General features: G+C 46.2%; 1 protein-coding gene across 1 annotated transcript in view; it reads left to right on the top strand.

The window, feature by feature from the left end:
- Positions 1-17,626, top strand: part of PECAM1 (platelet and endothelial cell adhesion molecule 1) — a 519,858-nt gene that overhangs the window by 160,636 nt on the left and 341,596 nt on the right. The window contains exon 6 of the mRNA XM_086930914.1: positions 2,336-2,599. Within this exon, the coding sequence (XP_086787040.1) occupies positions 2,336-2,599 (264 nt within the window). The remainder of the gene's footprint in view (positions 1-2,335; positions 2,600-17,626) is intronic.

The following is a 17,626-nucleotide window of genomic DNA, read 5'->3' on the forward strand; positions in this document are numbered from 1 at the left end:
TGACCGGAGTCCAAGCCTTACCTGGGGGATGCGATGCGATGCCTCGCTCTCTCTCTCTCCCCGCTCGTTGGACGTCCTGCTGGGCGCTCCCGATGATGACGCAGCTCCGATGCAAGGCGACGCTGTAGCCGGACAGGTTACGGCTCTGCCTTTGTCGTTGCTGACGATCTTGGGCAGATTCCTCTTGGGAACAACGTTCATGATTACCTCACGACTTTCTTAGCTTTACGAGATCCTTCAGCATGTTGCAGATCGGGCCGGTGGCGGCGATCTTGATCCGCAGCAACCGTTACGATGACGGCTCAGGCCATAAACACTTCACAGCAGCGTGGACAATGATTCACGCTGTGGGGGCACTGCAGTCACGGGGCACTTTCCAACCAGCACCACGGACCCCAACGGCAGTCTCAGGCTGCACACGCACAAAGCATTGCTGAGACTCAGTTGAGTTTTGGCCCACACAGTCTCGGGGCAAAGCTTACGAAGGTCTCAGGCTGCCAAAAAGCACACGCACAAAGCGCCGCTGAGACACACTTGGAAACTTTGATTTTCCTGAGTTTCCGCAACTGGGAGCCAGCTCTCCTCGGGCCCTTGGGGACAATTTACTTTGGGACACAGCGCACAGCAAAGTCATTTCAAGCAGGGGGACACAGCACACAGCAAAGTCCCTTAGCCTCTAGTTCTGGGGCCTAACTGCAGGCCGGCCCCAGAACACACAGCAAGGTTCAGTCCCTCTCTTCGGAAACTGCATTGGCTCCCTATTTCAGCCAGGATACAGTTCAAAGCCATGTGTCTGACTCAGAAAGCTATATGGAGGACTGGTCCAGCTATAATGCATCCTCTAGTCACTCCCTATCTCCCTCACAGAGCCCTGCGTTCCAGCTCATTACACCTGGCCACCTCCAATAAGATAAACAAGGCCCGTTGGGGTGGCCGCTTGTTCTCTTTCAATGCTGCAAAAATCTGGAATTCCCTTCCCCTCACCTTCAGAAAGAATAGCAATCTGTTGGCATTTAGAAAGCTTGTAAAAACTCATCTGTTTGGAACCATCTGCTAGCACCTGCTCTGTTGCTTCTCCGATTTTAGCCACCAGTGCTGCAAGGCCTCAGGGTAGTTTATGCACTATATAAATATAACTTTCATTTCATTTCATTCTTCAGCTGTTCTTCCTTGGCAGAGGTTCCTCTTGACCACAAAGTAGTTTCAATCCTTTTCAGTCTTACTCAGTCCAATGTTCAGTGGTTTCAGCTCTCATAGTTATACCCCTGAATGTCTTTGAAGTCTTTCTGTTCAGGGGGGCACTGACCCCTGTTCAAACCAGTTCTGGGTGTCTCCCTGTCAGTGACACCTTCTTCCTTTGATTAGTGGTGTCTGGTTCCTCAATCACGCAGCAGGAGGTGGAGCCCTTCTGAAATCATCTTTTTTGGCTACCCGCCTTCTGAAGAGAGGAGACACTGGTGACCTGAGGATATCTCACCTCCTCTCTCTGAGCAAAATATTGTAAAAAATCTGGGCATTATGATGGATGGTGCCCTCTCGATGAGATCCCAAGTCCAAACGGTAGTAGGCACTTGCTTCGGCCTTCTGCGTACGCTGAGCAAATTTCTTCCCCTTCAGTCACAAGATCACAGGAAGACTGTAGTCCAGGCAATGGTTACTTCCAGATTGGACTACGTAAATGTTGTGTACCTAGGCCTTCCTGAGTTTCTGCTCAATTGCTTGCTGGTGGCCCAAAATGCAGCCGCTAGAGCGGTTCTTATGCTTAAGTCCAGGACTTATGTATCCCAACACCTCAAGGCATTACACTGGCTACCAGTACAAAAGAGGATTAAGTTTAAAGCTTTGGTGATATTTTTCAAGGCCCTACATGGGAGTGGTGCAGGGTATCTCAGAAGGAGAATAACCCATTATGCGCCACCAAGAACCTTGAGGTCATCCACAAAGGGCCTGGCTTCCGTTCCCAGAATACCCCTGGCCCGTTCGGGCGGCAGTTCCTTTAGGTTCCATGACTCTCAGAACTGTGACCGACCTAGCCATTTTTAAGAAATTGCTCAAAACCTGGTTATTCCGTAACTGGCCTGGCCATCTTTCTTTTAGAAGTGGCTTAAAAACTTGTTCCATCCAGGGGCGTTAGCAGGTTCGATGGAGTCTATTTTAGCGCCAGGACACTCTTTCTGAGTGGCTGTGCGCTCTATAAATGAATTCATTCATTCATTCATTCATAATCCATTAGTGAAACTTTGCATGATTGTGATTTTGTTATTGATTGTCCACTTTTATATCTTTATTTGCCAAAACACAATATTATAATTTGTTGTCTTTTCCTCTTTTTTAGAGCTCTTTCCTAGGCCAAGCCTGGTCGCATCATCGACCGACATCAGTGAAGAAGGCGACCTGTCGCTTTCATGTTTCATCGCTGATCAAAATCAGACTTCCCTAAATTTTTTCCTTGAGAAGGACAGAACATCGAGAATCCCGATGAAACAGTATGGCAAGTTCAGCAAAAAAGCTGAGGAGAAGGATAGCGGCTCCTACGTCTGTGGAGTCACGATGCAGAACATCACCAAGATAAGCAGCGCGGTGCGAATATTAGTTTACGGTACGTTTGATGAGGCGACTTTGGCAATAAACTGTGGTTTGGAAAAACTGTGGTTTACATATGAGGTCCTGAGCTTGCCAGACAGAAGACTGGCAAATTAACCACAGGAGACACAACTTGGAAGAGCATGAGAGTGTATGAAACCAGGGAGGTGCACTAAAGGGAAGGCCCATCATGTTCCATCAGCTGCATTGCTATTGACTTCTAGAGGTACTACTAGCTTTTGCGTTTCACATGGGCATGGTCCTATGAGAGTTTGGTACAGCAGATAAGTGTTTTACATATTATAAGGATTTGCATCACACCTTTGTGTTCAACTTGCTGAGGTTAAGCCAAGATATTTAAGCATCAGTACTGGAAATGAGGCACCAAACGGGTTAATTTGTTTATTTTAAGATGGGTTTTTCAATGATTTCTTACGGGTAATAAGCATTATATAATTACAATTACAATCTAAAGAGCTACTCGTTGCTTGCGCATCTCTCATTTTAATATAGGATCTATAATAGATGAATGACGAACCAGGACCTGGTCTAGGGCGGTCTCACATCAGGAGGAGGCGTCCTGTTTTCCAGTATATTATGGTTTGAAAAGCACCTGCTGACGCATTCCTGGTCTCCAGCAATATTCAGGCAGCAATAAAAATGTAAAGATAACTCCGGTTGATTGATATTGTTCCTGGAGGGAGATCAGATGTTTGTGTTTTGTAAGTTTTGACTCATGGTAAGGTAGCACAGTGTGTTAATATGTCTGCTACAAAGAACGTGTACCATGCAGATTACAAAGTGTATATAATGTAAAAAGGGCCATTGATTACTGCTTTTGTCTGAGAGATCTTTTTGTTACTTGCAGTTTATAAGTTAAAATCCTAACATAGAACAGTGAGCTATTAACTATTAACCGGCTGCATGCAAACGACAAGTTATAGATTAGAGCGTTATGATTTTTTTCCCCAGTCTTTCATTATCTTAATGTTGGAAAAAGGGTTCTTTTGGATAGAAATCAATTCTAATTATTGAAGAGAACTCCCAACCGTTGTGTTGTGTTTTAAATTCAGAGTTAGTGCGTCTCCAGAACAAGCACTATTAAACTATCCTGCCTACCAGTATGAATGACGTGATTCCTACACCTTGTAGTCCTCTGTCTACATAACATTTCCTATACACTGATTTGCACACCGATGATTGATTGTCTCTGTGTAGTGTGTGTGAAGTAAAGTGCTCTGACACCTTACACTAATATGAGTGGTGCTATAAAACTAATTAAATGCATCTGAGAGAGAGAGTGGTTATGGAAACTTGAGGAGCACTGTTAAAGGGTGGTAGTGAGGGAATCCATGGCGGAGGTGGTCCTTGGGAAACATTGTAGTGCTGGGCGCCACCAGTGATTAAGCCAGTGCCAGTTACAAACAGTAGTGTACCAGAAGCTGTGTACTTGATTTTTGTTTGTGAGCCCCTGGATCGCTACCATCTCTCAATTCACGGGTTTCATTGTGGAAATTTTCATGAGATCTTGTTTGGAATGTGCCAAATTAGTGAGTATCTCAAACTCAATTAACTGTGTCTACTTCTTGGAAGCATTTCATTTTCCAGACTGATTGATATCCTCAATTTTCATTCATTCTTAACTATTTAAAAGGCTTGCTCTGTCCAATGTCAGCTGGTAACGGCATAACCAGTACACATTATTTTTATGACTTCCATTCACTCCCCTGCGTCAGTTTCACAACAGTGACATAACAAGGATGGAAGGGAAAGAGGTAATTTTTCTAGGAATTTCAAATACTAGCAGGGATCCCTGGACATTGAGCACAGCTAAGCACAGGGGGTGGGGGCTGTTATGATTGTTCCTTTGCTGAACCATGTCTATATGGAGAGAAAGAGAGAGAGACAGATAGCGCTTCATGTTGCAGTTCTTCCATTTCCAGGCACAGGGGCGTAGCTTTAGGGGTGTTACACCCCCGATAAATGTATTTTGTGTTAAATAGTTGGGTACAGGTGCTTTCAGTTGGGTATGGTTGAGGTGTCTTTGGGATTTCATCAGGAATATTTAGACACCCAGATAAAAAAAAACATACACTCTCTTGCTCTGTTTGGAAAGACTTAAAAAATGTTGGTTATTCCATAAAATAATGTGTTTCCTCTCTCTTAGTACCTCTGCCAATCCGCATTCCTCTACGTTTACACTGCTCCTTAAGCTCATCTTGTGCTCCCTTCTTGTCATATAATGTATTTTAACACTACATGTTAGCATGATAGTTGGAAAATCTGAGGCTCACATCCCCAATCTTACTGATCGAGCTATGCCCCTGTCCAGGCACTGTAATTAACAGCCCATTGGTGAGTGAAATGGGGTGCATAGTTCTATCGTTTCAAACACCTTGATCTCACCTTGGCCCGCCCTAGCCATTACTGGTCAGTGCTTGCTTCACCAAATATTTACGGAATCAGCCATCAATCAGGCGGTTGTTAATCGCGGCTACTCACCCGTAAGGGTCTCAAGGCGCTGGGGGTGGGGGTGCAGGTTCCAGTCCATCAAGGAGGGGGTCTGTCAAAGAGCCAGGTTTTGATGTTTCTAACGAAGATGGGATGCAATGTTATCTGTCTGAGGTGGAGCGGAAGGGCGTTCCAGGCTCTGGCCGCGAGGAAGGAGAAGGAGCGGCCTCACGAACTGGTCTTTCTGGTGCAGGGAACCACAGCGTAGGAGAACTGGGCTGATCGTAGGGTCCTTTGGGGTGCGTAGAATTTTATTTGGCTGTTCAGGTACGCTGGTCTGGTGTCGTGGAGGGCCTTGTGTGCGTGGGTGAGCATCTTTTTTTTATTTTTTAAACAGTTTAGTCACAGTTCTTTCTTTCTATACATTTCAGGACAATTACAACTTCGTACATTCAACAGGAATCAACAGTAGATCAGTCAGTTGCTTCCATAATGTTCCCAATACGTTTCCTCATTTCCATCTCCTTGACAGGTGAGGAACACAGTTCCCCTCGGTATGTATTCCACTTGCTCCATTTTTTTATCCCATTTCTTGGGGCAACCTCTGGATTTGAACACCTCTTTTTCTGCTATCATGCATCTATCTAATTCTTTAGTCCAACCCTTCAATGAAGGCTTCTCACCTACTACCCACTTCATTGCAATTGCACGTTTCACTAGTGTGTACCCCCGGGTGGTCATTTGTTGCTCTACTTCTGTGAAGTCTGTGACTTCCCATATATTGAGGAGTCCCATTTGTGGCGTTAAGATGATCTCTTTTTCTAGGGCTCTCTGCATGTGTGTTGTGGATATCTCTCATAGCGTTTGTACGTGGGGATACTCCCATATTGTGTGGAAAAATGTAGCTTCTTGATTGCATTGGTGGAGGCACTGCGCATCTTACCTCCTTCCTATTTTTGCCAGCATGACCCCAGTGAAGTAAGTTCTATGCAGGATTCTCAATTGAATAAAGTGAAGCTTAAGGGGAATGGCTGCTTCTCTTGGGGACATCAGTGCTGTTTGCCAATCGTCATCTTCAAGCTGTCCCACATCAGCCTGCCACCTCTCGAAGCATGTGAAACAGATCTGGCAAGTTATTGCATAGTTTTTATATGTTAAAGATACCACCTTCTCTAGTATAAGTTCTGAGAGTAATCGGTCTTCCAGAGGGGAGGATTCTAGTATATTAGCCATGCTTGGGATTGCTGCCGGAATGGCATACCTCACCTGCAGGTATCAGAAGACCTCCCCCTGAGCTAATTCATATATCTCCCTTAGATCCGTAAATATTAGTATCTTCCCCTTTTTCACTAAGTGGCCTATCGTGGAAATTGCTGTTGTATCTCATCTGTCATAGCCAGGTTGGTTAAAGAGTAATCCTAGCTTTTGGGTAGACCATAGTGGGGTGGCCTGCATCATTACGTCTGACCAGCTGAGGCGTCAGATAGCCAGGTGTCAGATTTCCTCCGTATGGGCTGTGGGACCCAGGAAGAGGTCCTTCCAGACTGTCGAGTAGAGAACCCCTAGGTAGCCCTCCCTATATCATTTGATAGTTTTCCAGATAATATGCCAGATCCAGCAGGGAACGGTAGATCCAGTGATTTACCACTATAAGTTGTGACGCCAAGTAGGATAGACGCATATCTGGTAGCGCAATACCTCCGTCGTACCATCCCTTAGTTAGTTTATGTAACACTATGCAGGCACTCTCCCTCCTACAATGGCGTTCGCACCTCACTTTCTGTACTTCTAAAGTAGGAATCAGGGACCTTGTGGGGGCAATTTTGGAGGATATATATAAAATGAGGGAGAGCAAGTATCTAAAAAAGAGCAGCTAGATCCAGCAGGGAGAGGGGTAGCAATCTCCAGTGCCTGACGTCCTTAGGCAGTCTATCTAGCGGGACGGCCAGATTTCTATCATAAAAGGTCTGAGGATGCAGAGTTATATAAACACCAAGATATCGGAACCCGGCAGTGGCTATCTCTACCGCACAACCTAAGGGTAATTTCGGAATCGGTCCCTGAAGCGCAAGAATCACCGATTTTGACCAATTGATCGAATAGCCGGAGTATTTGCCAAAGTTTGTAAATATATTTAAAATTCTATTCACCGATTTATAGGGGGATACCAGATATAACAGGATATTGTCGGCGTAGAAAGATATCCTATCTTCATGTCTCTCCGCCCACTTCAATCCTCTCCGCAATGGATAAGCTCTCACCCACGAGGCTAGTGGCTCCAACACTAAGGAAAAAATAAGGGGGGACAGGGGACAACCCGGTCTTGTGCCCCGTCTGAGTGGGAATATTCTGGACTGGCGATTGGTTACTCTGACCTGTCCTGTCAAGTCTGTGTAAAGCAACTTGATCCAGTTGGTAAACGTTGGGCCAAATCCCAGGCATCAAAGTACTACAAAAAGATACAGCAAATCTATGGAATCGAATGCCATTTTAGCGTCTAGGGAGAACACCACGGTGTGTTCTGCTATAAGTTGTTTGTGACTCAGGACATTGGGAAGATGCGGATGTTTAAGGCAGTGTTCCGGCCTGGCACAAAGCCTGACTGGACCACGTGGACCAGTGAGGGATTCCTAGAGATCAAACGAGATGCCAGAAGCATGGCTCGGATTTTCGTCTCTACATTAATTAATTAAATCGGCCAATAGTATCTGCAGCTGTCAGCGCATGTCCCCGGCTTACAAATTACCACAATTGAGGTCAACCGTTGGGCCTCCGGTAAGACTCCTTTTTCGTAACTTTTGTTGTACATTTCCCGTAGGTGGGGCGCAACATGTGAGGCAATTGTTTTCATAAATTCAATTGGGATCCTGTTGGGACCCATCGCTTTCCCTGATTATACACTATTTATTGCTAGACGAATTGTGGGTGAGCATCTTGAAGGTGATTCTAGCCTCGATGGGGAGCCAGTAGAGTGTGTGCAGGTGCTGGTTGATGTGGCAGTGTCTTGGCAGGTTGAGGACCAGTCTTGCGGCGGCGTTCTGGATGTTCTGTAGCTTGGGGATGAGGTTTTTATTTATTACGGCCTAGAGTGTGTTGCCGTAGTCAAGTCTGCTGGTGACCAGGGCTTGAGTGACAGTCTTTCTGTGTTCGAGGGGGATACATTTGAAGGTCTTTCGTAGGAGGCGGAGGGTGTGGAAGCAGGAGGACGAGACAGAGTTGATAGGGCGGTCCATTTTGAGCTCGGAGTCCAGGATGATTACCAGGTTGCGTGCGTGGTCTGTGGGGGTGGGTGGGATTCCGAGGGCTGGGGGCCATCAGGTGTTGTTCCAGGCGTCTGGTTTTGGGCCTATGATGAGTACTTCTGTCTTCTTGTTGGTGTTTAGTTGTAGGCAGCTGTTTTTCATTCATTTGGCGACAACTTCCATGCCTTCTCGAAAGTTGTGTCTGGTGGTGCTGGGTTCATTGGACAGGGAGAAGATGAGTTGGGTGTCATCTGCATATGACACAATGTTGAGTCCGTAGGTTCTGATGATGGGGGCGAGTGGAGCCATGTAGACGTTGAAGAGCATAGGACTAAGGGAGGACCCCTGAGGGACTCCGCAGGTGGTTGGTCTATGATCCGAGAGGAAAGGGGGAGTCTTAACCGCTACATTCTGCTGGAGAGGAAGGAGCGGATCCAGTCGAGGGCCTTGTCCTGGATCCCTGTGTCGTGGAGTCTGTGTATTAGGGTGTGGTGAGAGACTGTGTTGAACGCTGCTGAGAGGTCGAGGAGGATGAGGGCTACTGTTTCTCCTTTGTCCAGTAGGGTGCGGATGTTGTCTGTTGAGGCGAGGAGGGCGGTTTCCGTACTGCGGTTTCGAGGATGTCGTGCTCTTCGATGAATGTGGCGAGTTGGCTGTTGATGGCTTTCTCAATGACTTTCTGGGAACGGGAGCAGGGAGATGGGTCTGTAGTTTTTGAGGTCAGTGGGGTCCGCCTTCAGGAGGCGGTTGACCTCGGCGTGTTTCCAGACGTCGGGGAACGAGGCGGTCGCCAGGGAGCGGTTGATGATGTGGCAGAGCATGGGTGCGATGGTGTCGGCAGCTTTGTTGAAAATGTGGTGGGGCAGGGGTTTGTGGGGGACCCGGAGTGGATTGACTCTATTGTCTTCAGTATGTCTTCGGTGGTGAGGGTTGTCCAGTTGTCAATCTCTGGCTTCAGGGTGTCAGAGTGGTTGGTGGGGGTTCAGTGTGTTGGTTGTCTTCCTCGAAGTTGTCGTGGATGCCCAACCCATGCTCGCTGGTGGGTTGGGTGAACTTCTTGATGATGTTGAAGAATTCTTTGCTGTTGTGTGCGTGTGTGGAGATTCTGCCTTCAATCACTTTTTTTCTCGTTTTTCTGATGAGTTGGTGGTGGGCATTGGTAGTGGCTCTGAAGTTGTTGTGTGCATCTGTTGATTTTGTGTTACTCCAGGCCTTTTTGACGTGGTGGCAAGTGCGTCTGGACTCTTGAAGTTCAGTGGTAAACCATCTGGCTTTCTTGGCGTGGGTGTTGTTGTTTTTCTTGAGAGGGGCTGTGGTGTTAGCGCTGTAGGAGATACATCTGTGCAGGGTTCAGGCAGCGGTGTTGGGGGTCATCGTTTCCCGCGATAGTTGGGGTGTAGTTGCTGAGTGAGGAGGTGAGCTGGTCCAGTTTCTTTGTGGGAGCAGGTGCTGGTGTCTGTGGATGGTGGGTGTTCTGAAGGTGAAGTGGACGCATTGGTGGTCAGTCCACGCGAGTTCGGTGGTGTGGCTGAAGGTGATGCAGTTTCCTGTTGTGAAGAGGGGGTCGAGGGTGTGTCCTGCTGAGTGCGTTGGTTCAGTCACGATTTGGCAGAGTCCAATGTTGTGGAGGTTGTCTAGGAGGGATGTGGTGTTGGGGTCCAGTTGGTTGTCGAGGTGGAAACTGAGGTCTCCCAGCAGGGTGTAGGTGATGATTGCGATGGCATGCGGGGAGATGATGTCCGTGATGGAGTTGGTGAACGGTCCACGGAGTCCAGGGGGTCGGTAGATGAGGGTTCCTCGGAAGGTTGTGGTAGGGCTCGTCAGTATCTTGAAGTGTAGGTGTTCCATCATGTCTGTGGGCTCGTCGGGTGTGTGCCCAGGTGGAGGGTGGATTTGTGGATGATGGTGATTCCTCCTCCTGGGCTGGTGTGACGGCCCTTCCTGGAGATCTTGTATCCTTGGGGAATGGCAATGGTGATGTCTGGTCCTGAGGTGGTGTTGGTCAGGGTTTCAGTGAAGAACGCTACATCCAATGTAGTGCTGTCGAGGAGGTCCTAGATTTTGGTGGCGTGTTTGTGGAGGAATCGGATGTTAATGAGGATGCATTGCAAGGTCTTCGGTTCGGGTGTGTTCTTGCAGTCGGGTTGTGCTGGGTCCATGTTCCTTGCAGTGATGTAGGTTTGTCAGCAGCAGTGACAGCTGAAGGGTCCGTGGGAGTCGGCTGGTGAAGCAAGCTTGCAGTTGTTTTTGCAGCCTGGGTTGAGTGCGTAGAGTGCTACTAGGTCGTAGTGCTCGTGGTGCAGAGGTCCAGGGTTCCTGGTGCTGGTAGAGGTTGGGTCGCGGACGGGAACAGACGTGCGCAGAGGTGCGCCAACAGCACGCCCACGGTGTTTGTCCGCTGCGCGGGCGCGCAGCAGCCATCATTAAGCAGGGGTCAGAGAGGGCTGGACAGCTGGGAGGCAGGAGATGAGCGGGATTGGGGTGGTCGCTCTGGTTATTCTGGGGGGAGGAGCCGTGGGGGCAGCAGCACCGTGGGAAGCGGGTGGGAAAGGGAAAGGAGGGAAAAGGAGGAATAAAGCAAAAAGGAAATAAAGTGGAAATAAAGCAGAAAAGTGCAGAAATGCAGAAAAGTGCAGAAAGGAGAATAAAATCAGGGTAGAAAAACGATTGAAAAACAAGTGAAAAGCGGAGTGAGAGAATGGAGACAGAGGTTTACTGGACCACCAGGGATAAGGCGCAGGTAAACCTACTGGTGGAGGAGGGCCTCGAGCACCAACACTCAAGAGTGTAGGGGTAGGCCTCACTTAATGGTGGAGCAGCGAGTGTGGGAGTGCAATTTCACTGACAATGAGTCAGTGGTCTTGCTCACCTGTCCCTGCAGCAGCCGTCATTAAGTAGGGGTCGGGGAGGGCTGGACAGCTGGGAGGCAGGAGAGGGGAGGGGAGCTGGATTGGGTCTGTCGCGCCACACTGAGGCTGCATTAGAAATAGGCTAAGTCTCAAATGTGCAGGGTGAGAAATTGGGTGACTGGCTTAGGGGGCTGTTGTCAAGCAACAACCACAATCCTTGTCAGGATGAACAACAAAAATCACAAAATGAACCTGTGCTTTCCCATCTGGTAGCTTGGCGCAAAAGAAGTCAGGGTTAATGTAGAGGCAAAGTGTAAAATATTTATGCTGCACACAACTAGCAATAAGCACAATAGTTTGAGTTGGCAGTTGTCACAAGCAGTAAGATCTCAGCGCCAACAGGCCCTTTTGTAGTCCTGAACAGCCCAAAACTTCAGGATTTCTCTGTTTTCTTCAGAGGAGTGCACTCTGATGCCAGCCAAGGTTTCAAGTCCAGGAATGCACCACTTGATACTCAGGGACTCACTCTAGCAGGAGTCCGCAGGGCTTAGGCAGGTCCAGTTGCAGGTACAGGAAGGTCCAGCTGCAGCAGGTCAGTTGGGCAGGTACAGCAAGGCCTCAGCAGTTTGTTGTCTGTGTAGCTAAAACCATGAGGTCAGTCACCTGAACCTTGGAGTTCCTCAGGTTCACCTGGGATTAAGGGAGCAGGTCTATTCTTCCTTCTCAGTGAGCAAGGCAGGCCTCAAGCAGCAGCGCCGTTCTTCTGTAAAGTCCACTGGTCAAGGAATGTACTGAAGAGTTTCTCTGAGCATCCAGTATTTATACATGGTGCCAGCTTTAATTGGGAGAAGATTCTAGACTTCACCCCACTCCTGGTTCTGGAAATTCGTTCCCTCCCCTGCACAGTCTCCAATAGTCTCCAATGGATCTGGGCTGACAATAGGCTACTGTCAAGTTCTTTGGGAGTGTGCTGGAGGCAGTCCCATTGAAATGTGATTGGGACAGGGAACAGCTCTGCTGCCCCAATCATGGCAGGATGGCCCATCCTGCCAACACCTAGTCCACCTTTTGTCTCACTGTCTGGGAGGAATACAAAAAAACGTCCAGCTGCCAACTACACCCAGTCATGTGACACAGGATACAGGTTACAGGCACCAAATGGTTAGGAAAAGAAAATGCTAACTTTCTTAAAGTAAGTAGATAAAATAGTGACAGATTTAATGCTTGAATTAATCTCAGACACTGGTAATCACTTGGGTCATATTCCAATTCATTGATCTTTAGCACCCCATGCCACTTCAGTTTGGACCCAGCTGAATGCAAATAAGTCTTGACCTGTTCAATTAGAAACAGTCCAGCATGAACGTTCAAGCCAGGTCCTCCCTGAACTGGAACACAGGCAACCCAGATCCAGTTTTGCCCTAGTTATGGGCTCATCAGCTGGGCACAGCTTGATTCTAGTGTCAAAATAGGCACGGGACCCACGTCTGGACATATCCGCCCCACTTGGGGTAACACAAAAAGTATAGAAAACACTGATGGATGAAATGCTTGAAATATTCTCAACCACTGGTAATCAGTCTGGCCGCATCCCAATCCACTGTTATTTTAGACACCATGCCACCTCAGTTTGGACCTAGCTAATGCAAATCAGTCATGACCCTGCTCCAATAGGAACAGTCCAGCTGAACTGCCAAGCCAGGTCCCCGATTTTAAGGGGGAAACAGGTCTGGGCTGCTTGTTTTCTGTAACAGGGAGGACCTGGCCAGGCAGTTCGGGTCGGACTGTTATGATTGGACTGATTTGCATATGGCTGCATCCAAACTGAGGTGGCATGGTGGATGAAAAACGATGGGTTGGGATGCAGCCCCATGAAATTGACAGTGGCTGAGATTAATTCAAGCATTCCATCCATCATCTTGTTGTTGGTACAACTTTCTAAAAGTAGCATTTTTCAGAATTGTGACGTAAAATACAACTTTACCATTAAAGGGTTTTTAAATTAAAATTAGTTTGAGTGCCAACATGATTTTCCTATCTGCTCTCAAACTTAAGTAATCATCTATCAACTGTAATAAGGTAACCCAATGTTATCCTATGAGAGTGGTCGACCTTGCAGTAGTGAAAAATGAATGTAAGAGTTTTTCACTATCAGGACATGAAAAACTTAAAAGTACATGTCAAACCTATAAATATTGCTCTGCACTTTGACCTAAGGGCTGTTTAAGGCCTGCCTTAGGAGTGACTTTTATGTATGAAAAAAGGAAGGTTTGGCTTGGCAAAGAGGTTATTTTGCCAAGTGGAATTGGCAGTTTAAAACTGCACACATGCAGCAATGGCAGGCTTGTAAGTGGGTGGCACAATAAGTGCTGCAGGCCCACTAGTAGAATTTAACTCACAGTCCCTCAGTACATGTAGTACTACTTTACTAGGGACTAATAAGTAAATTAAATGTACCAACTGGGCGTTAGAGAATTTTGCCATATTTAGAGAGAGCACAAGCACTTGAACACTGGTTAGCAGTTGTAAAGTGCACATAGTCCTAAAAGCCAGCCAAAACAAGTTCAGAAAACAGGAGGGGTGAAGACACAAAGTTTGGTGGTGGTCCTGTAGAGAGGGCCAAATCCAACACGCACAAAATCAGTAAGAAATAGGCCACCATCCCAAGTAGAGACTCAAAAAACATATGTCTCACTCCAAATTCAAGGGGTTATATAGCCACTTCATCCATGAAGAGCATTAGGACTACAAACAGTTGTGGCTGGTTACATTGGAAAGTGGTGGGATGTGAAAGTTGGGTAGGAATTGTATGTAGCAGGCAAAGCGAGTAAATGTTATCTTTTCTTGTTTAAGAAACCACTCTTTAAAAGGAGCACATACAACTTTTGACAAAAGCAGATTTTTGTTTTCCATATTTGCCAGTTCCAACTTTTCCAACAGCCAAAATTCCCCATTACCTCATTGTTCGCCTCCCTCGCTTCCCTTCATTACTACATTGAGGCAATCCTGCCTCACTAGACATCCATACATAGGGTGACCAGACGTCAGTTTTTCACCAACTGTCCCGGCATATTTCGGCAATTTTGACTCATTTCCTCGTTTTTAGAGGGGGATTGACTGAAAACAGTGAGAGGTACTTTTTTTGGTGTTCTAAAGCTTTGCTAGTTAGCAGCTGTTATAAGTAAACAATTAAATTAATATATATATATATATTTCTTTATTCGGTTTTACAAAATAGAAAACCATAAAAGCAGTGTTGCAATCAGATAAAAATCATATTAACAAGCAATACACAATCATTATACTTTAAAAATAAACATTCCACACTAGCATTGAGGATCACTATCTGGACAACGATAAAAAATTATCCAATTCATAGGTAAGAAAGATTCTTTACAGGTTTGTTCTATGTTTAAAAATACATTTTAAAAAATTGACGACGTGATAACAAATACATTCAGACTCTAAAAACTGCAGTCGCAACATAGCTGGGCGGTATTGCCTAATACCCCACTTTTTTAACAGAGGTAACAACCAGAGTCTCTGATGAACATGATAAAATTTGCAGAACAGGACAGTATGTATAGTCGTCTGCTCTGATGTATCATCACAGGGGCAAGGCAAAAGAATTAAGTCCCAGCTATTTTTCATTGGGAATGCTACTAATCGATGGAAGAGATTTAATCTAAATCTCGTCAAGAGAAGTCGCTTGAATACTTTAAACTCATATGTTAAATAGGGCTGAATTAACAAGGTGATCTGAACAGCAATTACATGTTGGGCAGAAGGTTTCATGGCTTCACTGGCAAGCCTTAAGCCTTCTAGGTGGCTCAGTGCCCTTGCTTTCAGATCCTTCCTCGAGATTTCACAAATCTTCTCAGGCGTTGTATAGTAAGACTCTAACCCTAAGTCAGTGAGAAAGTTTTTCACATAGAGGAGCCAACTAATTTTCAGTGAGTAGTCTAATTCCATGCAATCCGCCATGATTTCTTTTGTTATTAAATTCTTTTCAGAAATCCATATTCGTCGCCAAAGTAAAAGTGGTTGGATTTTTACCAAGTCCCCTAAATATGGTATCCCCAGTTCCATGTGACAGGCTAATGTGGAAATTCGTTTGGGTGCCGCTAAAAGAAACCTTAAAAAAGTATTTTCTGCCACCTGCAGGGCACTAATGTTGGCATACCCCCACACTCCAGCCCCATATAGGGCTATTGACTGGCATTTAGCACAATACATTTTTAGGAGTTCCACGGGGGGCCTTTTTCCCAGCCTTTGTGAGAAGTTTATAAGGGCGGTGATGGCTGTCATAAAAAGATGTTTTCTTGCCTCGACCGCAGCTTTCCAATTCAATTTCTCATCTATAATAATGCCCAAGTAGGGATAATGGGCCGTTGATTCAAGTTTCTGATTACTAAGGAAGATATCTTTAACCCGTTTTTTCCCTGTGCCTGCTGCCATTACATATGTCTTTTTTATATTTATGTGTAGATCAAGGCTCCCCATGAAGTGTTCATACCTATCCAAGGCCTTCTGCAGTTTGTGTGGTGTACGAGCCAGTATCACGGCGTCGTCTACATAGAGCAGAGCGGGGATCGGATGCTTTCGAACTTGGGGTAGGTCCTGGGCCCCCCTCAACATCTCCACCTCCAAGCCATTTGTGTAGAGGGAGAACAGAAAGGGGGCCAGGACACAACCTTGACGAACACCAAGCTCCACCCCAAACGACGCCGATAGTTCACCCTTTGTACCGAAACGTACCCTCGCGGAGGCCTTGGAATATAGCTCCCTCAAAAAATCTACAAGGGGGGCGTCTACTCCTATTTGTATCAGAAGAGCCAAAGCTTTGCGTGGCAGACACAATCAAACGCAGCGGACAAGTCTACATAGACCATATATAGCTTGCCCTGTTTTGCTTGAACATATTTCCCCAGCATCATAGAAAGATTTAGGGCCTGTTCTGTTGTGCCAAAACCCTCCCTGAAGCCGAATTGAATGTCGGAGAGGACCCCCCCCATCCTCAGCCCACCGTTGGAGGTGCTCAAGCACAACTCTACCCACTACCTTGCCTAGCGAATCCAGCAGTGAGATAGGGCGGTAACAAGATACCTCTTGCCGGTCTCCTTTTTTAAATATTGAAACCATAATAGATTTGGTCCAGGAATCCAACAGTCCCTTCTTTGTTACTGCATTGCACACCCTGGTCAGTAATGGGGCCCAGAGATCAGTATTATGCTTAAAAAGATCCACTGGGACCCCATCAGAACCTGGGGCTTTCCCTTTCTTACTAGCATTTAGGGCCAGGAGCACCTCAGATATGTCAAATTCTAGAGAAATAGGATATAAGACTGCAGGGGAGGGTACATCTATCCCTGTTAGAACCGAGTTCTTCTGGAATATTTTCGAGAAATGGGACACCTAGACTGATTCCTCAATTGCAACTTCTATTTTGGGGAGGTTATCATCTGCTAAATACGGGGATTTCACCACTCTCCAGAAGGCCTCACTATTTTTCTCTAGGGTGCTTTTGTGTAGTTGATCCCACAAGGCTTGTTTTAATTCGCCCTTTCTCCTCTTCTGCACCGTGGTATACTCTTTCCTGAGCCTACTAATTGCCTGGGGGTCTCTGGTGGTTTTATTCAAAGCTACTTTTAGTTTAGTGTGGGCCACCGTACAACTATGGTTAAACCACCCAGCCTTCCTAAATTGATCTGTTTTGGGCTTTGCTTTCAGTAATTTGTTTGTTTTTAATAGGATTACAGCAAAGTTACTTAGGACCTCCTCATCAGTGGCTACTAAATCAAGACATCTCATAATATGTGGGTAGGCTACTCTGATCAGCTTTTCAGTGATTTGCCCGGGGTGTATCTTATCCCATCGTATAGAGAACCCATTTATTCTATCTATATGTAGAGTGTTCTGACTTAGTGCATTTGCTATAATCTGTGGGGATGAATGTGAGTGTATCAGGTGAAGTTCAAACCTGAGGGCAGAATGATCACTTAATATGTTGGGTAATACCTCAAAGTTCCTTACTCTATTAACAAGAGGATTTGATACTAAAACATAGTCGACTGTTGTTTCATGCCCCCTCCCTAGATAAGTTGGTAGCAGCCGGTCTAGGGTTGGTACCAAATTATAGACTATTGTAAGACCTAAAGCTGACATAACTTCATTCATGTAGGACCCCAGCTTAGTATGGCTAAAATGGACGAGGGGGCTATCGTGTTCGTCCACTAGCCCGCAGATGTTATTACTGCTAAGTGGGCAGGGGTGCAGATTAAAGTCTACCCTCCATACAATATTCACGGTTCCTTTTTCTCTGTGGTCCTGACTAAGCTGGGAGAGCTTATCGTAGAGGTTAGAGACAACCCTCAAGACCTGTCCTTCTGCTAAATTGTTATACAAGTTAAGTAAGAAAATGGTCTCTTTATTGTTAAAAAAGAGACAAAGGAGCTGAAAGTTGACATTCAATTCTACAACAGTTACTTTTACATCTTGTAT

Source organism: Lissotriton vulgaris, chromosome 7 (assembly GCF_964263255.1).
Source record: "Lissotriton vulgaris chromosome 7, aLisVul1.2, whole genome shotgun sequence".
NCBI classification, from domain to species: Eukaryota; Metazoa; Chordata; class Amphibia; order Caudata; family Salamandridae; genus Lissotriton; species Lissotriton vulgaris.